This window comes from Pelmatolapia mariae, linkage group LG13, assembly GCF_036321145.2.
Source record: "Pelmatolapia mariae isolate MD_Pm_ZW linkage group LG13, Pm_UMD_F_2, whole genome shotgun sequence".
NCBI lineage: Eukaryota > Metazoa > Chordata > Actinopteri > Cichliformes > Cichlidae > Pelmatolapia > Pelmatolapia mariae.
In genome coordinates this window covers 10,430,416-10,458,401 of record NC_086238.1, presented here as the reverse complement: position 1 = coordinate 10,458,401, position 27,986 = coordinate 10,430,416, and the positions used below count along the sequence as shown (strand labels likewise).

The window sequence follows — 27,986 nt, the reverse complement described above, 5'->3', positions numbered from 1 at the left end:
TGTAAATGTTTGAAATACTACAATACATATGTGGTTACAATTCTGACAAAATGGCTAAGGGAAAAAAAAAAAAAAAAACGTAACAAAAAAAATAAATACATCAGCACTGATTGATATGTGGTGAGCTGAGTCTTGAGATATTTCAAGCTACATCTTATTTTAATTCTTATTTTTGCTTTTAGGAATCGATTTTACTTGGAAAAGGTTTGTGACAGCTTTGTCTTCACAGAATGGCTGTATCAAACTCATACTGCATGTTATCTCCTGTGTCCTCAGACAGCCTCTTATGACGTTTTGTAATAAAATAACTCCTACAGTCACATTTAGCTAACTTTTATGACAGAAACACATGTATACACATTATCTGCGGCATCTCAACCACGTGCAACTGCAGGAAAGCAGGCCAGCTTTTGAGGTGTCATTGACCACAGAACGTACAGCAAGAGATAAAGCAAACAGCTTCGGCGCTGTATTCCCCCCCAGCTGTTATTTCTTCTTCTAATTGTTTAGCCAGAACAGCGGTGGTCACGGATGAAACTTTACAGCTCCAGGGCAGTTGTACAGAGGCACAGTGACTTAACACAGGCGATGACAAGTACGCCCTGAAAGATTGTCACAGTAACAGAGTGTTTCAAAAGCATCATCATTACCCTCCACTCATTAACCTCATGCAACACAGAGTCCCAAGTGTGTTAGAAAATAACCAGTATTCCAGACATAAGATTTAAAAGACTACTCCAATGTGTAAAAATCACTTTCAATGAATAAAAAATACTGTTTGTTCCTTTTACATCCCACTGTGACGTCAGACAACATTCCAGACACTAAATACAAAAGCAGTGGAAATAAATGAAAAGAAAGCCTTTAGTGTCATAAGCACACAGTACACAGTGTGACCTGTAATTAAAAAGAAGAAAGGAAAATAAAAAAAATAATAAGAAAGGGTGACTCCCTCTCTTTTGTCGATACAGAAAAGTGCCGGAAACATTTGATCCTTCATATTGTTTGGTCTGTCCTCATCTTATCATCTCACAAGGTGTCCTTTTCTTCACCAGTCTATTAAAGCCTGTATGTAAGTGTGTGTGTGTGTGTGTTCAAAGTTCTGCCAGAGTGGAAATGTGCAGGGATTCCTGTATTTTAAGCCAGCGTCCTCTGTCTTGGTTTTATTCTGGGGTAGAGCTGTAGAGGACAACACAAAAAATCATATCAATAATCCACATTTTAACACCTAGAATACTAGACTGATAATACGCCGATTCATAACTCACCCCTAAGAGGTTGCGGGGAATGTAACCCTCAGTGTCGCCCATGCGCGCCCACCACCACTCGATCTCATCTTCGTCCTCCCTGCGGACGATGGTCATGCAGTCTCCCTCGTGGAACGAGAGCTCATCAGGCTTTTCAGCAGAGTAGTCCCAAAGGGCGTAGACCACACCCCTGTTCATGATACCCATTTTTTCTTGCACGCCTGAGGAAAAATGACACTTTAAACACTGAGTTTTTGTTGAAAGAGGGAGGGGGGAAAAAAACAACATTCACAAGACAGGAAAACAATAATGGAGATACAAAACAGCTTTTACTGACCATAGAGGAACTGAGAGCACTGGGTGTAGCCTTCTTCCATCTCTTCACATTTATCAGCTGCCGTTTGCATGTCGCTGTAAGTCATAGCAAACACTGCTGCTCCAGACTCCACCAAGAACTTGCACACTTGCACATTGTTGCAGGATGCAGCACAGTGAAGAGGTGTCCTATTTTTTTTTTTTAATTGAAAAAATAAAGAAAAAAATGGAAAAACAAAGAGGAGAAAATGTGAGATGTATTAGGAAAAAAGAAAAACAGTAAAGATCGCTAGAAGTACTTTAAAATGTCCAAAAAAGCAAAAATAAAATAAACGTGCCCAGCAGCGAGCATGAACTTACCAGCCGTCACTATCAGCGGCATTAACATTGACACCAAACTGAACCAGGAACTTTACAATCTCCGTATGGCCGGCACAGACAGCGTTGTGTAGAGCAGTGATGCCTTCATCGTTGGGCTGACTTGGATCTTCCACCTGTGATTCAGAAACCACGAGAAGTGAAATACCAGTATAACAACAGAGCAGATTACCAACAGGAGTGAAAATATAATATATAACAAGCTTGTGGGAAAGATTTCTTACTTCGTAGATGATTCTCTGAACCAGATCAAACTCTCCCTCCAGAGAAGAGTCCAGCAGCAGAGCCAGTGGGTTGAACTTGACTCTCATGTTGTGGTCGATACGTTCAGAACCAGGCTTGCGCAGATTGGTCCTCTTTCCCTAAAGACACAACCATAATAGTGTATCACATAAACGATCTTGAACAGCACAGAAAAGAAATATAAATCTCAGAGAGAAGAGACGTCCACTTGCTCTTGCCCTCAGTGTGGGCTTAAAGCAAATGAGGGACTTGTGCTTCCAGCAAGCTAATCCAGTTTATGAACACAAGCTGAAAAAAACTAATTAATTCCTCCAACACCACGATTATGCAACCCGATATGGAAAAAAAAGGTTCTTTAGCTTTCAAATTGAGGTGACAAAAGGAGGGAACTGGGGTGGAAAATGGGTCATAACACTGATTTCTCAGTGTTAAAACCTGCTACCTTAAGATCAAAACCGCTTAAGGAGTTAAGCAACAAGAAAAAGTAAACTGGTGTTTATTTTTAAGAGAATGCGTAAACTGTGCAAAGCGGGGTGGATATCGGCTTAGAGAGAGCAGAATGAAGTCCATTTTCTCCTGAAACAATAGCAGTACTTGATGGTGATTATTCAATTATATAACACCAGAGCAGGTCACTGCTGTTCAGCAGGGCCAAGTGTAACTCATGATGTGCCCCTAACAAACATGTGAGAGGATTTACAAAATGCACGCAAATACAAACACAGGTAGTGTCTCCTGTGGACTGCAATGACTAGTTCTTCTTTCAAAAACAAACAGCTAAAAGCCATGTTATAATTGAGATTCTACAGATTAAGATTCATACCGGTGGCAGAGTGACCTGTCCAGTGACCTCAGGTGCTTTCATGTTGAAGGTGTCCTCCCCCAAGCTGTCCTGCTCTGCTCCGCTGGGGTATGGAGGTGGTGGGTATGGGGGGAATTCTTCCAGGAAGCCTTCTGGAGGTGGAGGGGGCAAACTAGGTTCTGTGTCCTCCAGACCAGGAGGTGGTGGCGGTGGGAAAAGAGCATCATCTGGCCTTGGGGCTGGGTGGGATGGTGGAGGAGGGGGAATAATTTCCTCAGTCTCCGGGATGGCCGGTGGTGTGTAGGGCTGTTCAGTAAAGGCTGGAAGTGGAGTGTTGATACCTGTGGTCTGTGAGGGTTCCTGAGTTTGTCCTCTCTCTGATGGGTAGTTTTCGGTGCCAGTCGGAAGGCTTGAACCATGTGGTCCGGCTGATCCTTCCACCGCTTTTGCTGCTTCTCCAGTAAATGTGGGAGTGGCTGGTGTGTTCAGAGTGGTCTCCATAGCTGCCAGGGTAGTTTTCTGATAAAGGAGTTTCTGAATGTTGGGCCCTGCCGGACCCTCTGGTTCAGTGATGGAACTGCGTTTCTTCAGAGGCCGAGGGGCATTGTAGAGTTTCTTTCTCAGGGCTTCCAGGTCACCATCGCTCTGCCTGTAGGGGTTGGAAATGAAGGGAAGCAGCTTGGTAGGGCTGAGCGGCCGGGGGATGCGCTCTGTCTCTGGCTGCTGCCCCTCAGATGAGCTGGAGCCTGCGTTGTTGGTTCCATTGTTGTCAACTTCAGTTTCTGGGGCTGGGGAGCGACGCTCTAAGTATGGATTCTCTGGATGCTGGGAGCCTCCACTGGAGATCACTGGTTTACTATACACTACAAACAAAAAACAGGAAACAAGTGTTTAAGACAGCGGGAGAAAAAAAAGAAAAAGAAATCTTTTGGTGCATAGCTCTTTTTTGGACAAATTTCACCACTTCTCTCCCTTCTACTTCTACTAACATGATAATCTTTGGATGGAGCTTCTTTACAGCAGCCTTCACCATGTCACAGCATAATCATTATGCTTTCTATTGTTACATTGCAATTCATAATAACAATGTATGTGATGATTTTTTTGTATTTATCTTAATTCATTAATTACAACAAGTTGTAAGTTTTTTCCCATTTCGTCTTCCTCATTAAATGAATGGGCTATATTATTTTACAGAGTTAGTGTGGAATACAAAAAGATTCTGAGGACAGATTCAGGACTTTGATAAACTTCATTTTCATTTTTTATATACAAATCCATGTACATCAACTGTGTACACAAAGATGCTTAATATATATATACTTACTACTGACAAATCCGTTGGTGCGGTTTTGAGCCCTGTTGACAGAACCCGGCACAACAGCTGGGAAAGGCTTTCCTGAACCCGACTGCTGTGTGTACATGGAGTAAATGGAGCTGGTATCTAAGGTTTGCGGTTTACTCAGGTTGGCTTCTTTGGGGGACAGGTCTGGGGTGAAGGGCCGTATCGTGGCTGCAGGTGGAGTGTCCTGCTTGGAGGGTAGAGGGAGTGTCTGGCTCTGTGACGGTGGGTGAGGGCTGCGGCTCTGGGCGGCGGTGTGGGGCTGCTGGCCGTGGGGCTTGGCTTTAGGGAAGGTGCCTGTGTTGAGGCCTGGTTTGCCATAGGGAACAATAACGGGGCCTTTCGGTTTGCTGGGGACAGGGGGAGGTACCTTGACTGGAGCTTTGGGAGCCGACTGATGGAAGTTGAGGAAAGAGAAAGATAGTAAATTAGCTAGGGTTATTTCTACAGGTATTAACAAATCTTTCTAGTATTTTCCTTTTCTCGTGATGACATAAAAAGTGAGTTTTCATTCCCCCTCACCTGAGCATCCCTGACAAGGTCATCACTGCTCTGGTTTTTGCGGAGGGAGGCAGCCGGAGCCTCTGTTGGCTCAAACATGGAATATGGACGCACTTTCCTGTCCCTCTTCAATTCTGAATCATCTAGCCACAAAACACATGGAGAAGATGATGTAGAAATTAGTTTCAACACAGTTTGAGATAAAAAAATAAAAAAAATAAAAAAAAATCTCGTTTTATAGGAACAGGAAGGGATTACACTTTATTTCTGCACATGTGCAGTATGTGCCTGTGTCTTTACCTTGGTCTGTGTTAGAGCTGGAGTGAGAGTTCATTCGTGGCAGTGTTGAAGCAGAACCATGACCATTGGTGTTGGGCTCTGGACCTGAAGAACTCCACTCTGCCAGTTTCCCTGGCTGAAGGCCTGGTGAGCCAGCAGAAGAGGACAGAGAAGATAAAGTAAGTATAAAAACCCATTGCATCTCATTTTAAAGAAATAATGAACTAAAGCACCAACACAGAAATTCATTCATTATAAACACAAAGTTCATAGAGCTTTGTGTTGTGCAGTGTCATACATAACAAACCTTTTTTGGAAAACAACAACAGATTTTGTGGCATTTTGCATTGCTCTTCATTTGCTCATTCGCTTGCATGTCTGCATAAATCTCTGGTCAGATAACCCACAAAAGCATGGAGGGGTATCTTACAACTAGCAAAAGTAGCAACACATAGCAAAACCATGACTTCCGTCACAGTGTCTACACACTTTAGTTAAATGGTCCATCTGAAGAAGGGCTGTACAAATAAACCAACAGACCCATATATTTTTCTAGACCAGTCCAGACCAGATTGGGTTGGTCTCAGTGCACCCAGGATGTCAGTTCAAGTGAAGGTTATGTGTTTGTTCCAACTGACCCATTTAGAGCTGCAGAAAAAGAACTGAGGAGGAAACTCAACAAGCACGCTTTAACAAACAGCAGCAAAACAAGCAAACGGGATCAACGATCCAGCAAGGAAATGATAAAAAACTCATTTTTGGTGAAGATAACAGTCATGAAAAATGAAAACATCTAAGCAAAGATATCGGGAAGCGCATACATGCACATGCACACACACACACACACAACACAAGTGTGTACCTTTTCTTTTAGCCCGCAGCTCTTTCAGAGGCTTAAGCAAGAACATGGCTTCTGAGGAAGATGCATTCGAAAGACAAAAAAAACCAAAGTAGCCTTAAAGCTCCAGATCTCCTCTGGTTCTAAACATGATTTTGGATGGGCCCAGCTTGGGCCCCCCAAGGGGCCATGCAGACAGCAGCACAACCCCCAGGAGCCTGCCTGTTAATGTGCACAACATCTCTGATAGAGAGGAAATGGGAATGGGTGTATAGAAAGAGCAGATCCCTTCTCATCCCCGCCCATCCCTATCTCTCTTCTTTCCATACTGCAAATCAACTCAGCATGCAGAAATAATTGCATGCAACACCACAACAGACTGGAGAGATGCCTGTTCCATTCACTTTTGGTATGTGAAATTGCTTTAAATAGGAAAACATGAGATGACGATTTCTTCTGTTGTTGTTTTGTAATGACTAATTTTGGTGTTGGATCATTCATTTTTAATAACCTGAAGCATACTGCTGGCACAAAGTCTTACTGACAGACCAATTTTAGGATGAGAGAGTAACTCTCTTATCCCAAAAGATAGAGAGATGAAGCACATAAGAAGGAATTACAGTGTGGAGGATGGTAGAAAGAACAATATGTTGCTCTGGTCTCTCATTGGTTGGATCACACTTTCACTTCCATTACATAGAACACACCTTAGTGTTGTCCCCAGTTTACCATGTAACAAGATGTGAAACAGATTGCTTTTAAAGCAGCACGGGAGCAACTACATTAGGGACTAATTTGCAGCCTTAATAAAATAAAGGTAAATAGCATTGTTTGGAGCTTTAATTTCTTATGGTATAAATAATTTTCTGTATAGCTGTTTCTGAATCTATATTAAGAAAGGCATGCGAGACACACACTTTGGCAAAACAAAAACTCAAACTACTTCACTCAAAACCTAAAAAAGTGTTAAAAAAAAAGAAAAAAGAAAAAAAAAACATCCAAAAAAACCCAAAAGACTGTGAAGCTCAGGCTAAGCCATGCTAGATCACAGCACAGCACCCAGGAAGTAACTAGCTACCTTCTGAGCTCAAAAAGACATCACAACCAGCAGGTGTCCCAGACTCCTTTCCTCCTGCTGTAAATGGTAAATGGTTAATGAACTGCTCTTTATACAGCACTTATCTACTCCTTTACTGAAGAGTGAAAAGACTTTTACCTATCATCATGCTGAAATTAACAAAACCTACTTAACTGAAAAAACAAAAACAAAACAAAAAACAAGAAACATAATTTAGCTGGTGATGTAAAGATGACAGCCTGATATTTGAGTCAAAATCAGAAAAGGAAAAACTTTTAAGAGCAGCAACACTTCAGACTGTGGAGTCTGGGTGCTCACCTGTTCCCGCTTTGCTCTGTGGCTCGTGGGCTGGGAGGGTGGCAGTGCCGTCTGGGTAGGCAGGTTTTACAAGCAAATCGTGTCTCGCTGGGCCCCTCGGCATAGTGGACGACTGGATGTACGGACCGACCGCTGCCACACGAGACGGACCCGACTGCTGTCCGGCTTGGGCATCGGAGGGCAACTGTACAGTGAAAGGGTAGAGAAAGTAAAAAGAAGACTGGTTAGTGAGAGCAATTAAAAAGCCTGTATTACAGTAAACCACAGAAAGGGAATACAATATTTAGACAAAGAACATAAATGACAGAATGGTAATCAAAACTGTAAACTGCTGAAATGAGTCCACAGAAAACATGCTGACAACAATTTTGAAAAATGTATTTTTCAAAAATGAGAGGCACTTAAGTCGATTACTTAAACAAATACACAGTGGATGAAAAATGGGAAACTTGAATATTCTCCTATACAAGTTCTTTCTACTAGGTGGGTGAAAAGTTCACTTTAGCCTGTGCGTGGTGCCAGAGCAGGGCGTGTTTTTATTCCTCCCCACCCAAAGATAGAAAAAACAAAACAAAACATGGATTAACTCTTGTGAGCAAGGAAGTGTTCAGCCTTTTTCAGAATGATAATTTGTTTTGTGAAGTTTACTCTCAAGAACCTTAGTGTGGGACCTTTGTATTTATGCCAGTTGGTGGTGTATAAACCTAAAGATGGCCAGGCAAGGAGTCCAAGTATGTAGGATTTGTCATATAGAAACAAATGTTGATAAATGCCACAAGGCGGCAAAAACCCAAGAATAAGCAGGTGTTATAATCCAGAACAAAAAAAGCACTTTCATAGATATCCAGTTAATTTCTCAGCAATGGCTGTTAAGTTACTGCTGAACTACTATATCACACACACACATAAAATACAGTTTATTTGCATATTTACAATGTTTACTTATTACAAATGAAAGAAATGTTTTAAATTTAAAAAAAAAAAAACACAACACATTTTAAGATCTAATGACTCCAGAGCAGCACAGCAGTCTCCTAAATGTTGTTGCTTTATTAAGTTAGGACAGCACCTTCAATATAAACACAGCAATTCATGCCTTTTTTTATTATCCACATGTAGAAAACTGACTGATCAATGTTCACCTATAAGTTGGCGTGAGTTCTTACAGCTCAACAAAAGCTGGTCCTATATTGTTTCCCTTTACAACAAAATGATCATTGTAGGTTTTATCCATCAAATGAATGGAGCAACAAAAGTTAAACAAATGCAAAAACTAACAAAGTCTGAAGAGCCAAATCACATTCAGTTTAGAAATCAAACAGGTACATATGTATAGCTGCAATACTAGTTTAGTTACCTGAAGGTGAGTTTCTTTTGAAGCCCTCTCTTTACCAGGATAGCCATTCTTGAGAAAACAAAAGCACAAACATGCAACAGAAGTTCAAAATACCAAATAATCCCCCCTTTTTCCTCCTCTATCCAGTATTGGCCCTTTTCACTGTTTTCTGAAGTATGTGACTAAGATGGTGTGAGATGACTCTCAGCTGGCAGCTCTCAGACTACCTCTTGGTCAATATGTTCAGACGTGTTTGCTGGGTGATGTCAGCCGGACGCTTGCTGTTTAGTAGGAGGAGAGAGCAGCTTGGATGGAGTGTGTCTTTGTGCTGGTGAGAAAAAGGCTCACTCATTATGATTCTAGGCAGGGTGTGGGTAAATCACCTCACGAGCCCCTATTCAAGCTTTCCTCTCAAACACACATGCACACATAAACACCTTTCTATGTACTGCTTCTCCTTTATTACATATGACATTAAGAAAAGAGGCCAGAAGGCTATAAAGTAATGCACGAGTTGCTCATTATCTAAACAATTAAAATAGATTTACATTTCCTTCTAAAATTTATTATTTATGTTTTAACTTTTAATCTTCAACACTGTTTTGGCTGAGTAAATACTGCAAACCAAATACTCACGAGGCTGTATTTTGAATCTAAAAACACCGATAAAACATAACAAACGACTGTATCAGCTTTTAATGAAAAATAATATTTGTAGTTAAAGGGTTGAGTTGTAATAGAAAGTTCGTGATGGAAGCCAATAAAGCCCCGATTAGGAGAACATAATTAAATAAGTGCATAGAGGACAGATTACAGTGACTCATGTAATTGAGAAGGTGAAAGCACAATACCAATCAATCAATCAGGATTTTTTATTTATTTATTTCATTTATTTTGTCCACCCTCAGATTTAACCTCAAGCAGTAAATATGGTAATTTTTCTTCTCACAGTCTGTTTCAAAAAAATCTATGTTGATTTATTTACAGTCCCATGGCAACCTTCAAACATCTTTTAGAAGGGGGGGGAGAGGAGTAGAAAGACACCAGAGAGTGAGATCAGAACTGATACCTCAACACTAAACAGGATTACCACCACAGACTGCATTACTCAGCCTTCTGATTTTTAATGTGAGTTCAATCTTGCCATAAATGTTTGCATAAAAGACAGTTTAAAAAGGCAACGTTTTTCTTAAAAAGGCAGGTTTCCTTCAAACTGAATTCTTCCACTTTTCATGTTTATAAGCCCCACCAGAAATAGATAGCATCTTCACTGACATTCCTGCGTGTCTGTGATAGGAAGTCTGCACATACTATTCCTCTCTCATCGTCTGGCTTTGTTTCTGTCAAATGGGACTGAAAACACAACCGAGGAGTGGGAGTGAAAAATCAAACTCAATTCCTCTATATGATCAGAACAACCTTCCTTTCCCACCAAGATCCAATATTGGAAAAAGACAGATAGGAACTGATTGCTCTGAGTGAGTGAGGAGGGGTGGGGGTGGAGGGAGCGCCACGTGACCATCTCCAAACAGAGGAAAGAAAGTGTGAGAAGCTTGAGCTCCGAATGTCAGAAGTAGAGATACAAAAAGTTTTTTATCATGACGCCACTAGGGGGAGTTCTGAGCAAAAGCATTTCTACTAGTTAGTACCAGAAATTAAAATTAGTACCCTGAAAGATTGTCAGGGTGCCATATAACAATTAAAGCGATGTTTTTTTTTGGTTTGTTTGGTTTTTTGTTTTTGTTTTTAAATGTAGTTTTGGTGCAATAATACTTACGGGCAAGTTCTCTTTCTGCTGCAGGGCTGCCTTCTTTTTCCACAGCCGGTCTCGGAGCTCACTGATCCGTTTGTCCATAGCAGCCACTTCCAGGTTGCGCTTATTCAGACTTTCTCTCTGGTGCTGGAGCTTTGAGTTTTGATCCTGGTTGAGCTTGTTCCTCAGCTGACCAACCAGCACAAACACAAATCAAAAACTGTGCTAATTTTAAACAAGTAATATGTTTGGACTTGAATTTTCCTTTATTACTTCACACCTGTAGCTCTTTGTAGAGGCGGTCCAGCTCTGCAACCGAGCTCTGGTTGTCATGGAAGTTATCCATTTTGCCATTTTTGAGCAACTCCAGCTGCCGGCTGAGCTCCTCCACCTTGGACGCAGCCATCACTAGTTCTCTCTGCTTCTGCTGGAACAGGTTATTCATTTGCTCTATCTCCTCCACTGGAAAGGGAGAGGGATTGAGTGTGATGATGACAGAGGTAAGAAGAAGAATGCAAAGAGAGACAAACAATATAATGTTGACAGTCAGTCACAGAAATACAGTGCATCTTAATCCAATTAAATTTGAAACTTTCATGGTTCACACCATACTCTTAGCAGGCATCCAGTTGTGAATTCAAAGTCAACGAACTCACCCAGTTTGCCATTGCTGACACGTTTCTGCTCCACCTGACCCTTGAGGGCCCGGACCTTCTTGAGCCGAGCTTCCTGATTCTCAATGTTCTCTCTGAGGCGCTGGAGCTTCTCCTGCTCAGATGCCTGTTGCTGCTGACGCTGCTCTTGCTGCTTCAAGTAGCGTAGCCGCTGTTCCTAGAGACAAGAAAGAGCAAAGGGGAAGCAGAGCACTTGTTAAAAAAATATATAATTAAACAAACACATCCCTCCTCAGGCATGACTGCACTATGTACACTGCTTAAATGTTTGTGGGCTACACATATAAGGGCCACTGATAGAAGTCTTTCCTGGTTCGTCTTCCTCTGAACAGACAATAGGTAAATTTTTCCTTCTATGATGTTTGCACAATGTAATGCTACTGAAAAAAAAATGAAGTCACTGATAACTGGGTTGCCTATAACCCTTGCTTTCAGTGCAAAATACTTCCTGCCACAAGTCCTTGGCTGTAATAAAAAACAGGAAGTAACTTGCTTTCCCTGGTAGCCTTGGGAAGCTATTCCCAGGTAGTTAAATAGCAGAAACAGATGCAACTGTGGAAAGTACTGAAAATGAATCGGGGGGGGGGCTTGAGAGGGAGATAGATTGCATTACTTCCACTGGATCCAGCAAAAAAATCGAACAAATTCTGACTACAGAAAGCTTAAATGTTAGCAATGGTATTTAAAAATTGGTTGGTTTCAGAATCAATCATCACTCTTCAGGTGTGAAATGGTATGTTGTAAACATGACAGAGCTCTCCCAGCAGGTTCCAAGATAAGCACATCCCAGCCACGGGTCAGGTGATGATGACGACAATGCCCCTTTATTTACTCCAAGCAGTCAAGTATACATGTAATGCTTGTACTTGACTGCTTGGAAGTCACATTCCTGGACTTGTTATACTGTGCTGAGGTATACACAGTGCTTGGAAGTGAATGCTTAAATGCTTAAAGGACCTAAACCACAGCCCTAGGAGCATATTTAAGGAAGTAAAAGAAGACAAAGTCACAAAGTTTTTAAAGTTACTATAAAACTGCATATACTGTGTGGGTGATTCAGAAGAACAAAAACATTTTAAAGTGCTTCCGCAAAAAAACAAAACAAAAACAAAAACATAGAAGGAATAAGCACTCAGTTAAGTATTTCATTATATCACACCTATTTTCTATCATATCTTTCTTGTTGTCAATTAATCCTGAGCAAAGTAAAAAAACAAGTTTAGATATCAGATGTGTCCCACACAGTGAGAACCTGAGACAGTAAACTGTCTCAGGCTTCTCAAATGAAACTATGCCCACATTCACCCATGTCTTACCTGTCTATCACAAACTCTACATAAACATGCATTATATAAGTACAATAGAATGTTTCAAATGAACTCATTTTTAGTCCAGTATTGACTTCAATACTGTCTCCACTTAACCCCTTAATCTCTTATAGGCACCCATCTCTTTCTACTGCACTTTTTTTTATGCACCTTGGAGGCAAGAAGTTGCTGTTGGGCTTCTATCTGCTGCTGCTGTCTGGCAGCCATCTCTTGTAGCTCAGCCAGCGTCATGTCCATCCGGGGCGTTGCCACCTGTGTAGAAAGAAAGAACAAAAAGAAACACATTCATGTTTTAAATATATATTTAAGCTGAAGGCATTTTTCCCACTATAAAAGTGTAAAATAAAATTATAACAGGAGGCCTAAAGTCAAAAATGCAAAACATATGCGGGAGATTACTGAAACATCAGATTTAGTTTCAGTTATACTCCTTAAAAGGGGGAGCAGTTTAAGCATTTTGGGGGGATTTCAGAATTCATTGTACAATATTTATTCCCCAAGGAGACATCCTCAGCTGAATAATCATTTTGCAGTCATATCCATGTTATGATGCACTGATTAATTTTGCAGAAATACACTGCAGGGTGTGAGAACTGAATGGAACTAATCAGTATCCCAGAGCACACAATTAACTTCAACTCATCAAGTATAAAGAAATTGCATTTTGGGTGACGATTTTATGCCGATACTAAATGCATGACCCTTATTAGTAAAATTTAAAAAAAAAGACATTGTTCTAAATTGACATGTTTCAAATTATTCACATCAGCTACCATTCAAAGTGAGAAAAATTTTGCATTTTTTTTTACCTTCATTTCAAATTAAAATAAAAGCAATGTAAAATAGTGTAAACCATTTCAACCACTTGTCAGAAAAAAAGTTAATAACTCACCCCATTCTCCATCCTTCTGTCTGGGGGACCCTTCACTCCATTTCTCTTTGAATCTGAGCCTCTTGATCCTCCTAAGTAACGAAAATAAGTGGAGATTTCATCAGACATTAAAATTTAGAGCACCTTAAAAGAAATGAAAGATCAACAAGAAAAAAAAATGGCTGGAACTTCCTGTTGTCCTTTTGCCCTTCAGTGTCTCTGACAAACAATCATACACATTTAGACTTATAGGTTTGTCTTGACATGCTATAGGGGAGGGTGCATACCAGCTGAAAAAATGACAGGCTAGTACTGAATTATTTTAACTTCTTTACCTCAGTGCGTTTTGTAATTTGTAAAAAATCTCTTGGGATTCAACCTCATCAATAATGACTTATTAGTGGGGTGGGTACACTACTGCATGTATATATGCTTGTCTAGGAAGATATAACCATATAGCCAACCGTTTTACTGGCATTTGGCATGCATGTCTGACAATCTGGGTCCTATCCCTAAAGTATTATCCCATGATGAAAGCCCATAATAGTTTTACTATATAGTTTAACTGCTAGCATACAGTATGCATGCTAGATACACACTAATCGCTATAAACAGATGTCTGAAAATCAATGTGAAGAATTTTTAACATTGAGTATTGTTAGTACAGGAAGCTTTTTGGTTTCTATTTGTAATCCATATGTGGTTTAAAGAGGATTGACCAACCACGATTAGAGCTTCATGCAAGCCCATAGATCAAAGCCTCATGGGTTGCTGCTCCAGAAGCTAAATAACTGGTTTAATAGATGCTGGTTAATCATTGATGGGAATGTAAGACACTGCTAAGCTCAAGAGTGACGCAAACTGTTACAGTCACAGCATTCAGACAGTCACACAGTGATTAATTTTCCGTTAATTTTCCAAACTTCATTTAGATATATCAAGTCAATGACAGAGCAGAAGTACACCCATGTTTTCGGGGGCATTTTGTTGCCTATGTGTCATTGATTATTGTCACACTGGCACTGAATTTGGTGAAGCGTGACAACTCTTTTGAAGGTTTAGTTCTTTCGGCCTTCTTTCCAAAGGTTTAGTTCTTTGTCACTAACTACAGAGTCTGTGTGTTATAGTAAAAAAGTATAGTAGAAAAGTAAGATTATTCATGTTTAGGGCAGTCTTCAAACTAATCATGTTTTTTTGCCCAGTAACTTGAGAATTTTGTCTGTGCCTGTTTGTTAATGATTGCATTTCGTATTCATGCTATGCTGAAAGTAAAGGTCTGTAAAAAGTATAATTAGTGTTGCGGCTTTTACAGAAAATCTAGTGGGCTGCTTACTCAGACATGACGCAGACATAACATTAGATTAATGAAAAGAAGTTCAAATGTACTGGCAGTCCAATAGATTGGTGACATTCCATTTTATCCTCCGACATGTGAAAAAGAACATGCTCGAACAGTATCGGGGAAGTATAAACATTTAACTAACTGCAACCTGAGGGCAGGACAGAGTACATCCGTACTGCCGTAACTAATGTAAACACGGCAACAGGACCAAATAAACCCGCATAAAAATGCAGTAACTGAAAATTTTAATACAGAGCTGTGTTGCAAATAATGATCAGAGCTAAGCTCTCAGTGTGGGAAAACAACAGCGGGCTAAGATAACACAAAGGGAAAACAGCCACCTAATCCCTGGGCCAGACTCAAGCTGTGAGAGGTAAAAAGGGCTTAGTTATGCAACTCGGGGTTGAGAGGATAGTCTATGAAAAAAATACTAGACTTTTCTGTGTTAATAAGAAAATTGAAAAGTAACAGACTTCTGATAGTGTGACTCGGACACTCTGATTCCAGCAAGGATCAAGGATCTGAGGGCTCCAAATATAAAACCCTCTTCTGGATAAACGTTTGAAAAATACCATAGTGTTTATTGAGTGAATAGTGCATTATAAAGACAGCAGGCACCTCTGGAGACAGTGCTCACCCAATCATAACTCTTGTGTGTGAGAAGTATCAGACATTAAAGCCTCTTTTCACTATCTGTTGTGTATTGCAAACAGTTGCTTACCTGATTCCCTGCTAGGAGCTCTGTTGTGACGGAGAAAGAAGCGCACCTCTGATCTGTGCTGTCCCCATCGTTGGAGCACATCCAGCATCCTCTCCCCATCACCTACAGGTCTCTCTGCAAGTCGAAATAAAACATTTTAGCCCACAAATAAATATTGAAAAGTTTTCATAATATTTCACTTGGATTGACTAAAACACGAATGCATGTCAAGTTTGCACATGCCATTTACTCAGTGAATCCAGTCTAACCCAAATTGAAGGATGATTCATTTTGTCAACACAGTTTGCATGCCGTTGATCTATCTAAGCAATGACTTCAGGGGAAACAACTATAACGCACTGTCAATTATGCCTCTTGGCACTGAGCTCATCAGCTGTTCTTCAGACATTTTCTTTGAGCATTTCATTACACAGATGAGCTGACACATTATGCTTAAGTAGAGGTGAGTGAAACTGATCTTTTAATAATGGTAGAAATGCAAAATGAAGCAGTTAAGTAAAATATTCTAAATATAATTTATAACTTTACATCTAATTTGGATGCAAAATGTCACTGCTGTGTTTTCAAGGAGATTCAAAAGTGGCCTGTGGTGAATGGGTGCAAAATGAGACAATCTCTTCAGTATTCATCAATCTCCTTTCAGACCACTCCTGGAAGTACTCAAACACAATAATTGGCACTTTTTCACTATTACAGCAGTATCACCATGGAAACGGCTATGAAGCCTGGCTCCTTGAGTTCTGATGTTGTATACTCCTTGACTCTTAGAAACGGTGAAAATGAGGCAGGCATGAAATCTCAACGTCACTCCTCACCTCCCACCTGAGAGATGTAAGAAATGTTTAGGTGCTTGTGTTTGATGCAGAGATTAGGGCTCTACGCTATTTGCATGGTAGACTCAAAAGAGGCAAACACTTTAAAAACTGCCTAGCAGATGACCACAAAGCTAATCACAAACCACAAAGTGGTCAACGTGAGAAAAAGCACTTTTTGTCTAAATAAAATAAAAACTAAATGTGTCCACACACTGACTCCTGTTCCTTCAGATACTCCACAAACAAAAGAGCACTGTCACTCACCAGATCCACGCCACATCTCAGACAGGTGGCAGTCCGTTTCCCCCGGCTCTTTGCACAAGTCCACCACATCCCGGCACAGCGTCTCCGGAGTAACAGGAACCTCAGTAAAATGCTGGTCATTGTTACTGAGGTATACAGTCAGGAACATCTGGAACAGCAGGAGAGAGAAGCAGATAACCCAGTAGATTAGATAGAGCTAATTAAGATCACAAGCGAGAGGATCCTGTTAGAGTTAGTAGAAGTAAGGTAAACATAAAAGTTCTCTGGAATTGGTGTCCAATTTCCTCTTGGTTCATTGTTTGTATAGATTGTATAATATGTGAGCTTCACTGATAGCAGATCTGCTTCCCAGGCCTCATACCTCTGTGTCAACAGAAAAACTAGAGGCCAGATCTTGAAATTCCATTTCACTCACTAACTAGTGCTGTCACCACTGTGAGAGATCCCTCCATCCCAACGTACACACACTAAAAAACCCCGTCAAGCACTCTGAATGAGCAGACCACTAGGTTCTTATGCAAGTGTGTGACTGACAGCTGCTCAAGGCTGGTTTATATCAATCTACAGAGAAATGGGCTAATCTCAATGAAGCAGTTTGTAATAAATTGGAATTTGTATGCCTCCAGCTACTACAGAAAATAAACACACTGACACTGAGCAGAAAATTGAGCTGTCTATCAGCAAGGATCCAAATGCAGACAGTCACTTACAACCTTTTAAAATCAACTCTAAAATCAATACTTATATGGGATATTACTCATCTTTATTGCTATAATAGGCAGCAATTGTCAAAACAATTAAAGAAGGGCTGAGTCAAACAAAAGCCTTCACAGATTATTTAAAAAATATGCATCTGAAATGTCTGTGATATTCCAAAACCTATATAAATCGCTGACAGGAAACACAAACATCAAAAGTCAGTGTACGAGTATCATACAGTCATAAAAAGATAAGTGCTAAGAAGCTTAAGGCTTGTAATGGAATATGCCCCCAATCTGTAATATGAGCACATAATAGGAGTTGATAAGGCATCCTAAGGTGTCTTGGGATATTGCATGCCTTGAACATACTGAACTGTTTTGTTTCAAACCCAGGTTTTGGCACAGTGTCGTGCCTTCACAGTGACTTCAGACAGAGTATCCTGAAAAGCGTGTAACTGTAAGAGCCGTATTGTTTTAAATGTCCAGAACCTCCAGGTTACACTGCCAGGTTTTTCTATTCTGAGTTGCTGTGAATAGCCATGCCTACGGGGGCTTCGGTGGGAACATGAGGTCAGCCAGGTCACAGGCACAAAGAACTTGAAGGGGTGAGCATGCAGAGCAGCTGGTGCAGAAACAAAAGTATTTGGGTTGTTTTTTAACTGTGGTGTGTACTGCGCAAAAGAGCAACAGCCTTAGGATAAGGGGCTTTATCCCCCTTTTCTTCCTCAAATGAAGCTTACTAAGTGAGTGGGCAGGTGAAACGTTCCCTCTGAAGATCTCCTAAGCAACATCTACAACCAGAGGTTTGTTTTATCACACAGAAGGTGGAATCAACGGGCACTGGTCTGAGTCAGAGGACCTGACTCAACTGCCAGAATCAATGGGGATGCAAATGAAAGATTCTCATGAATAGAGCAAATCAGCTGTGAGTCATGCCTGTCAGTAATGTAGAGAAGAGAAAGCTGTAAACAGAAAGCTGTGTTTCTAACCAAAGACTACCCTCTGTGGCAGAACACTACCCTGGAAAGTAAAACTAAAATGGCGGCTTTTTGTGTCTGTTAATTAGAATAGTTTAAGCATTCATGCTAAAAACACAATTAAAATCACCCATATAGTCTGCCTTCATCAAATTATTTAAAAACAACAACAACACACAATTGGTAGATCTTTCAGAATGAGACGGTGACATCATGAAAACTTCCCAGAAATCCAAAGTGCTAAAGTGAACCTATTAATATTTGGAGAGTGAAAGAGAGCGCTGACAGATAGTAGGAAAAGAGAGAACCACAGATGGGAAGAGAATATAATCTCCGACGCTGGCAACGCCCCCACTAAAATCCAGTTTGCTGCAGCACTAAAGTTGATGATCCAAGACCACCAGTATTCACTTCAACTATCCATCTAGATGACTGAGCACTTTGCAGTTGACCTTCATCCACCTAAAGCATGTGGTCACTGCTTATTCGCTATGATATAGCACACATGGTACAAAAGCTGTATAAACCATAAATACAAATACAAAAATCTATGAGGCCAATTTTCATATTGTTTTGGAAACTTTGAAACATTCAAAATGACGTGTGGAAACACATTTCCTTTAATTCATTTTTTGTCTTTGATCCTTGCAAACCTTTTAAGGTCTCAAAATGATAGGTCTTGTAGACTTTTCATTACAAACAAAGCAGTGCATGCAAGGTAAATTACAGGAATTTATTTTTCTGAATTTATTTAATGTGCTGCAGTAAATATCAGATAAGTGTTTTCATCATTATGTCTACATCTTTATAATTTATGGTCTACTCAACAATAAGCAACTACACCGCAGACCCTCTTCAAGTTTTAAGAAGCGTACCTACTCAGACAGGCAAGATTACCGTAACTAGGTGTTTGACTCAGCCAAACAAATTGAGTGTTCATTAAATATTCATTGATACAGCAGCAAGTAAAATTAAGTAGCTCAGTAACAGCCTGATAGGTACAATGCAAAATAGACAAACAGTAGCTCAACAGCCTACCAGAAAATACTGCTTTGTGTAGCTTTACATAGTTCGAAGGGAGCTGGCAATATCATGATTTTATGTGACAATGTTTGACAGAAATATGCTCCACTTGCTTTCTATTAGGTGTGGAGAGGATGACAGAAGCAATTGCTGAATTGCACTTCCCTTCCTATTTTATTTTAGAGAGGGTAAAGACCCCTGGGGAAGGAGAAGGGACAAGCTGCCTCGGCTGCTGTGGCTCACTATTATAGCAAAAGATTTCTATTTCCATCATAGCATCAGCTAAGTCAAACCTGGCTCCCAGGGTTTTGAGGGTGATGTGGCAGCTCAGAATTGCAAACGGACAATTATAGCCAATGCAAAGAAATGTGGCCATAATACTGCTGTCTACACTGTAGATACCCTCAAAGCGGGGCAGCTATATGGTTAGGTCATTTTATCGCAGGGATTACGTTAATCCGCTGTATAAAAATATAGCCTTTTAACAGCCTGCTGGCTCAGGGGACAATAATAAGCTGAAACACACTAGCTTGCAGCTAGGCTATGGCCATTATGTCTTACTATATTATAGGATCATGTTTTTTTCTTGGAGGTTGAACAGTGGCCTGCAGTGAATAGGTGCAAAACAGTCTGACCACGTATTCTCAAAAAAATTAATTAATTGAAAAATAATAATAAACTGCCACAATTTTAAGAGTTCGCGTAGGATCCTTTGTTCAAGATGCAATAACATTGACAAGACTGTGTCTCTCTCTGACATGAAAGGCTGTAACATCAAAACCTCAGACAAAAGACACTGCAAGAGGAAGACATCTAAGAGTAGGAGAGTGACTGCAGCTGGCAACACTTGAGCTAAAAGGTTCAGAAAGACAGAGGGGGGGAAAAAAAAAACAAAGATATGCTATCCTGGGTTATTTCACTGAAAGTGGCTTCTTTGTCTGCGATTCTCCTGTATCCAAGTTAAATGAGCTCCAGTCCCTTTAGGGCGGTGGAGGACAATTCTGTCAAATTCTGGGTACTGAACAGACAAGCTATGAAGTTTAAAAAAATGCTGATTTTCTTTGCCTTTTGCAGTGTAATTTGGATCCTTAAAGCAGATGCCACAGGCTGCAGACCTGAACAAGCTTTTCAAGCCTCTCCAGTTCAGACAGGGCACTTTGAGATGACTTGAGTTTAAATATCAGCACTCTACCTGTAGCCAATTGCACAAAGGAATGTTTTGTGTGTGTGTGTGTGTGTGTGTGTGTGTGTGTGTGACAGAGAGATTGTGGCACTCCCACTGATTGTTAAGATAAGGTTCATGCAACATGTAGCAACAGACTGGTAGACACAGAGAGAACAGTTTACAGGCATTTTGTCTCTTGATGTTCAATGTGTTAGGTTAGGACAGGTCAAAGGAAAATGAAGTTAGAAAAATACTCCTTAGATAATTTGACTCCTAAAAGCATATCATTCTTCATGTCCCACCTTGAAAATCCACTCTCTCCATCTGAGGGTCAATCCTCCTGCAAGAGTCTCTTAAGGTAATTGTCTAGATGCAGTTGGTCACATATTGAGTTAAGAGTGATCAAAACTGCATGCCACTGCAGTTTCCAATTTCCGGGAATAACACACGAGATTGTACTATAATTCAATTACTCTGCAATATAACAATTACTACCAAATGAAAGTCAGTCCTGTCACAGAGAATTTATTATATAATTAGCTTCCAATAGACAAGTACAGAAGACGCAGTATCTCATGTACTGTCAATGCAAAGAGTAGCATATAACCAAAGTTAAATTCCCACACCCATCCCCTGATGACTATTAATGGGTGAAGTATTAAAAGGACCTATTATTACTTTCCTTGCTCGTGTATTTTAACTGTCACACTTATAGAACCTCAAATTAAACATAGCAAGTATACAAGAACAAGGTCATTGTTTAAATAAGTAATCCCAGAGTCAAAAGCTGTTTCTGTTTCAACTAGGTCAGTTTTGTTACTGCTTGGTTCTACATGGTGTCACTGAAATTGGATATCCCTAATATGGTCATCTTGGACACACAGCATTTCCTTAAACAGCAGCAGCCGTACCCACCTGCTGGTCAAGCGTTCTGTTTGAGAGGAGGAGCCAATCAGAGAAAAAAAAAAGTTTCAGACAGAAGCTGCAGAAGGGCCCAGTATAAAATATAAAGTCATTATTCTGAATCGTTCCTCATATAAAGATACTCTAGTAGAGTCAAGAATGTTTCTTCTCTCTGTTAGCCCTGCAGACAAGCGACCTGTCTGGGGTGTAACCCCCACCTCTCATGCAATGGAGGAAGAAAATGGATGGATGAAAACGTGCATAGCGTCTCCACTTCCAGATTGTTTACTCTTCAAAAATCAATATTTTGTTTACATCAGCACAACTAAAAACCCACAGCAACACTGGACATGGTTAGCCTTCGGATAGGGCTAGATGAAAAAAGATAAAGACAGTTTTCACAAAGTAAATTTTCCTTGATAGAAAAACGAGACGCGGTCAATATAAAGTCAATAGAATTCATTCCATCCACGTTTTGGCACGAAAGGCCAATGGCAATGACAATAGTGCTGTGCTGAACCAATCTGGTGGCTGGAACAGAGTTAGAAACACATCAGGCTGGGTTGGCCCTCAGTGTTGGAGGAACAGTTGACAGTAGTATATGTGCTAACATTTCTCTCAGAGAACTGTTAGCACATCCCTTTCCAGTTGTACACAGAGCTGAACAGCTGTGTCATACTTTAGTACATCGGATTTGTTATCAAGTCGCACATCTATACTATACATGAGCCTCATTGCTCACTTTACTGAGACACTACTGCATTTGTTGCCCCCTTTTTTGTGTCCGTAGGAGCATAAGCGGACCACAAATTAGTAAACATGTCAGTTTTCTTTAGGTTTTTCTTCATTTAAATCTGAATGTTTCTTGGCTCAGTAGTGAGTAAATAGTTTTTTGTCTTTTTGTGAGGTTGTTTGTGAACAATTTAAAACAGTTTGAAGACATTGTGATCTGATTTATATGATAATACACAATATGATATGAAAAAAAAAATCACGTATAAGACTTGATTTCATATGGATGAAATCAGTACATAAATAAGATACACTGTCTGACAGGTTAAAAACAATATATTAAGACGCATTACCACTTCCATATAAACATATGCAACATGTAACACAATGCCTTAGGGTAAATGGAGTGGGTGGGAAAGTAGATAGTATGATAGCAGCAGAAGATAACAGAAGCCATATCTTCAAGTATGCCCGAGGGCACTTCACCTAAGGGGTGCTGGACCTTCTGTCCACACCCACTTTCAATTACAGATATTGCTGTAGTAAGCGAATGAGTCAACTAAGTCTTGTTGACGGAGTCACCTCTGAATCTAATTACCAAAGGTTTGTAAGACACTGCAGCAGCATCTTCCTGTGTGTGCGTGCCTTAGTTCTCTCTGCCTGACACAGTTCCAGCTTAGCAGTCCTTCAAAAAGGCGAGGCAGCAAAAAACTCTATGAAACTGAAACGGCTCTGTGCATTATTTCTCTTCATCTCGCGTTCCCTCTCCCTCATTTTCTGTGCTGCATTAGAGGGATGAGGGGGCACGGGAGAAAAGGTCAGGGGTAACAAACAGCAAAAAGCACAGTAGTCTTATTGAACTGCAACATTCGGGGGGGGAAGCTGCTTTTACAGTACATGAAGCTGCAGAAAGCTTCCATCACAAAAGCCTCTTCTCTATGTCTGCACTGCAGTACTTAGCCTATCACTTCATAATCTGCGGTCTTGCAATGCTCTTCTATTTCTGGTCTACGTGATGAGAGAGTTCCTACTTTCGGCTTATCTGGGAGATAAGGGAAATGGGAGTCAAAATTAAGCAGAAAGGAAAGGATGTATCCTTTTTTTCCCCCTTTTCCAATGCTTCATGACTCTTGGATGAAGATGTTCCGAGAACTAGTCACAGCCTGAAGGTTATTAGAGAAAATACAGATACTTAAAATATGAAGAGTGCAACAAAAACTGAATAAAAAATGCCCACTGTGTGGGATTTAACTGCAAGCAAAATTATCCTTTATCAACTCTTATTTTATGCGAAAAACAAATGCGATTCAAAATGTAGCAGTGAATGATGCCTTTGTGACCTTTAATCAGTCATATGTAAAAATGAAACCTTGGTGAAGCAGCAGAGTGAATGACTGTAGTCGTACCAGTACAGAAGACCTTTGCTACTAGAGGAACTTTTCAGGACTAAATTATACAATTTGTTTCCACCAAAAAGTCCCTGCAGCAACGGAAATAACGGAGAGCTTTGTGTCATCAGCTATTTTGCCCATCAACACTTGAAGTTGTTGTACGTTCTCTGGTCAACACTTGACTACTTCAACAAAGTAGATGACTAGCAGAAATTTGGCAACCAGAGAACATAGAGCATCTCTTGTATTCAGCAACTTCAAGCAGTGATAGGCCAAAAAGCCAGTGGATGATTCCCGAGCTAAACTTTTGTTCAATTCTGAGAGCAAAGAATACCAGTGATTGATATATGATGGGGTGGTAAATACATTATATAGGGGCTACCTACATAGCAACCAACCGTCAGGGACAATTGCATGACAAATAGCTTCCTGTGTAGACCGCCCTTAAGGCTGGATCCATCCAATCTGGGTTGTCACCATTCATTGCTTGCCTGTTACTGAATGTCACTGATTATCTACAGTCTTAGCTTTGCTGCTAGTCTCTTCCCGTGTGGAAACCTGTTAAGTAAATGTGAAAAATGAAAAATTTTCAAATTCAGTTATTCAAGTGCTCTCTCTTAGTTAACCAAAACTTCTAGTTTAGGTCTTTTGTTCCTTCACACATGTCATAACTACCATTGTCAATAAATCTATGTACCATACTGGTGATAAAGCAAAATGAATGTTTGCCATCAAACAAAAAACATCCTGTGTCAAAAAAAAAAAAGGAACTGCATCCTGTTTATTCATTTCCCTTATCATTGAGATAGGGGTCAGCTATATTAACGATTTATACAAAAGGACATTTTGCTTCCTGACATTACCTATACCCCACACGACCTCTCTGTTCATTCAGCAGCTCAACATTAGACAGAGAACTGTCTATTGTGAAAGTGAGTTCTACTGAAATTTTGCACCACTTTAATGTACATTTATCCTTTTCAAATGGATCATTCCCAGTGAGCGACTTTATATTCAATTGCTGTAATCTGACACCAGCTCAGGTGATTCCTCTCAGAAACCAGGTGAATGTAGAGTTGTGGTTGAGGCACTGGTGCACAGCACAGTCTAACAGTATGCATTCAAGAAGATTATTCAGCTTCTCTATAAGACCTGTGGCTGTAAACAACATGGTCACCAGAGCGTTCAACCATTCACAAGAACTTCCTCTTCACCTTAGAAATTATTTTGTGCACTCCTTTGATGAGAAAACAAAATATTACAGACCTACTGTGTTTTTACACAACTGTTCTCAGCTAACAAAGGTCTTCCTGTCAATCTTCTTCTTAAGGATAAAGTCAAAACATGAACGTCCTTGTCTATCACATGTGACTATCTGCTTATGTAACCAACACAACTCTCCCACAGAGTAAACACAAAGCCTGTGGCACTCAAAGAGAAAGCCTGCTCAGGTTTCTGTTGACACATACAGCAAAATCAGGCTTCCCACAGCATTAGCTCACTTTCCCACCATCAAAGCACCACCATAAAGTCTTGGCACACTGAGATTTGATGATGTGGAACCAAGACACGGTACAAATGTGAGCAGTGAAAGAATGAAAAACTAAATAATGTAAGCCAGGTGCACAAAATTGTATCTGTTTGAAAATCTACACACCGAAGCAACACACATCATGGGAGAAGAATGAGGAAGTGTTCGGTATGTGAAGAGAAAACACAAAACACAAAAAAACAAAAACACAAAACCCCCACAACAAAACAAAAACAAACAAAACGTATTCTTCCAGCTTGGTTTCTGTTATTTTATGTTGTCAATAGAGTATAATTAATCTTGTCAAAAAGTGGACAAAGAGAAAATATGGGCTAATAAACCAGCAGAGAACTCAAGCCTAAATGTGACATTAATTCATGTCTGCAGAACAAAGGCTGGTTTCAGGAGAGATAAAAGTAAATCAGGAGTAAATGAGTTATTCCATGCCACGGTTTAATTAAGGGTGAACATCCCTTATCAGGGTATTGGCACAGCACAGGCAAACACACACAATGTACCCACCACAGCACGCTGCTAAAGAGTCCCTGCAGCCCATTGTGCTCAGGAAACAGTGACCCCCTATTTACCATCCCAGCAAGCAATTACGACACTCCATTCTCACTACCCCACAAGCCCCTAGCCTGCACGAGCAGGGTCATGGGCTATTGGTGTAATTTATAAAACAATACCTCACATCAGACACATCTACATAAAGACCAGTGTGTGTTTATCAGCGAGCAGCAGGAGCTGTATCCCATTTACAGCAAAAGCACATAGAAAGATATCCTCAGGTGACAGAGATGGAGCAAACGGGGTAATTATTAAGGGCCAATAAAGAAACAGCTCTGTTATGTAAGGGTGACAGTTTATATCAGTGTCCACTAGAAACGAGCTTGGCAATAACAAACAAGTATGTGCCAGTAGCAGACTGAGGTCATGCGCCAGACAGGAGTCGTCCGAACACGACTCTCTCCACTGCTAAGATGATTAATTCAATGAAAGAACACAGGTAGCACAGGTCTGAGGAGAGAAGGGCCACAGTAGTAGATCCTACACATAGGCGCAACATTAAACACAGTGTGTCATCAGCTGTTCACATTAAGACAAAATGAAAATATGACCATGTATCATAGTTATCTGAATTATTCAAATCAGAATTAAAGAGATAAACTAAAGGAAAAAATATAGAAATAACAGGTCTAGCTACTTTTTGAAAATTATTATTAATTATTATTATTATTATTATTATTATTATTATTTTATATCATCCCTTTTCCCTGAGGTATTTTGTTTTGCCATATGGTAGTTATTTTACAGTTATCCTACTTTGCTTAAACAATTTTGCATCAACTTACCACCTCAAGTTTTCTTCCCCCAAAATTGGGAATGAATAAAGTAGAATTTATTTTAATGAAACAAGGTAAATTTTAAAGAAAATTGTGGTAGACAGTGCTAAAACAGTCTGTTCATAAAATAACACAAAGAAAACTAAACTATTTTGATAAAAGATTAAATCACTTCCTATGCTACCTGGAAATCATTTAAATCCTTTGCTGAAAGAATGGCAACTGTTGTTACTAACACATAACTGTAATGTTATTAGTTTACTTCATATATGTCACAAAATTACCATTTATTTTTATACCTTACTGAGAAAATATGTCAGTGACCTCTAACTCTGTTCATATCCTTGATTTGGTATTACAGGGGTAGAGTGGGCGAGGTTTGAGAAGTACGGTTAATTGTTTTCTTATTTTGGTTTATAAAGTCTGTATTGTATTTTGCTATGGAAAAAATATTGAAAAAGTCTATAATCATTTCAGCTTCCAAGAATCAAAACAAATATCCACAGACTGATTGGGAAACTGTTTCTTAGTTGCAGCTCCATTTTCCATGAAACATTTGGGTAATTATAAAATTTGCCAGGGTTAAATGTTTACTAGTTTAGGGGGCCTTACTCATTAATCACTATTTCTACTTGTTAGGAAGGTTGTTTCTCTACACTGCACACATGCAGGCAGACTGCTGTGTGCTGCCCTATCCACACATCTAAGATAGTGCTGAGAAAGAGAGAGAGCCTTGCACTGCAGCAAAAGCAATGAACCTCTGATGATGTTGAAGATGATGGGGATGACATGGCAGGAGTCCAGAGCTGAGGATAGGTCCAGTGCCAGCCAAGAACTGGCAGGTGAATCCTGCCTATATACCGACAATACTTGAGATTACGACTGGTTTATAGGTGACTAAGTCTTGCATGAGTGTAAAATCACATGAGGGAAACACACACTAACGCAAACACAAGCATCTATGGTAGCCAATAAACTTCACAACAGACGGCTGTGTCGACATAGTAATGACACAAAGTAGCAACCGCATCAACTTACCACCTCAATTTAAATGCCCAGGTAATTCACAATGATAGCGCCGCAGCGTGATACAATATCGAAAACAGGGGGTTTGCGCAATGGGACAAGGTTAAAACTTATAGCCATGAAAATAAAATAAAACTCACCGGCATCATTTTAGCTTCGTACCGCATTTAGCTAACGCACACAGCATGAATCCCCGCTGGCAGTTTCGACGAAGGCTGTTGGGACTGGCGATCGCTGTAATCCCAGAGCCTAAAGCCGCGACAGGCAAGGCTACTTTCTCCTTCTTATGGAGGGGGGGGATCCAGTCCTGCGTTAAAAAAAGACAACACAACAAAACATGGTTACGCTCTAAAATTCGACAAAAAATAAAAAGAATACAAAAACAAAAAGCACTAAAGTTAACTGCATCTCGTGTCGTAGACCTGTTGCTACAGATACCGAGGCCTTCACGGCAAAAGTTTCCGTTGTGGTTGCGCGAGCATCGCTTTAAAACTTTGTAATGCTCGCAAAAGCGAGCGCGAGGATCGACGTAAATAAAATAAAAAAACAAGGTTTGTGAGTGGGGATACACACACGCGTTTAAATGGAAATACTTAATAATTTTTTTAAGGTTTTACTCACCAAGAAAATACGTAGGTAATCGTCTCGAAACCCCGTTGAATGACAGCGTAGCTCAGTCGCCCGCAGGCAGCCTATCCCAGAGTGACGTAGCGAGAGGAAACTCATTCCACTTTGGAATTCAAGCT

The 27,986-nt window shown here is 40.2% G+C and overlaps 1 protein-coding gene across 2 annotated transcripts; it reads right to left on the bottom strand.

Annotated features, from left to right (window-relative positions):
• tp53bp2a (tumor protein p53 binding protein, 2a) lies at window positions 1-27,958 on the bottom strand. Of its 2 annotated transcripts, XM_063491142.2 has the most exons (20): window positions 27,862-27,958; window positions 27,381-27,547; window positions 16,446-16,593; window positions 15,367-15,480; window positions 13,325-13,395; window positions 12,583-12,684; window positions 11,087-11,261; window positions 10,711-10,892; window positions 10,455-10,619; window positions 8,699-8,746; window positions 7,342-7,525; window positions 5,129-5,251; window positions 4,850-4,971; window positions 4,313-4,721; window positions 3,007-3,848; window positions 2,165-2,302; window positions 1,923-2,056; window positions 1,585-1,751; window positions 1,269-1,468; window positions 1-1,179 (listed from the first exon to the last, which is right to left on the bottom strand). In XM_063491142.2, exons 2-20 carry the CDS (start codon window positions 27,405-27,407, stop codon window positions 1,138-1,140), a joined length of 3,393 nt encoding a protein of 1,130 aa, XP_063347212.1. In that variant the 5' UTR covers window positions 27,408-27,547; window positions 27,862-27,958; the 3' UTR covers window positions 1-1,137. The 2 variants fall into 2 exon arrangements, with proteins under 2 accessions (XP_063347212.1, XP_063347213.1); XM_063491143.2 differs by lacking the exon at window positions 8,699-8,746 and having other exon boundaries at window positions 2-1,179.
• Between the last annotated feature and the right edge of the window lie 28 nt (window positions 27,959-27,986).

What these genes read in the sequence shown, in the direction of transcription:
- tp53bp2a (XM_063491142.2), bottom strand. Translation starts at nt 27,407, where the DNA reads ATGCGGTACGAAGCTAAAATGATGCCG. An exon ending in TGTCAGCAATGGCAAACTGG is followed by an intron (nt 10,893 to 11,086) that starts GTGAGTTCGTTG and finishes CTCCCTTTCCAG; the next exon opens with TGGAGGAGATAGAGCAAATG. An exon ending in GACAGGTCACTCTGCCACCG is followed by an intron (nt 2,303 to 3,006) that starts GTATGAATCTTA and finishes TTGTGTCTTTAG; the next exon opens with GGAAAGAGGACCAATCTGCG.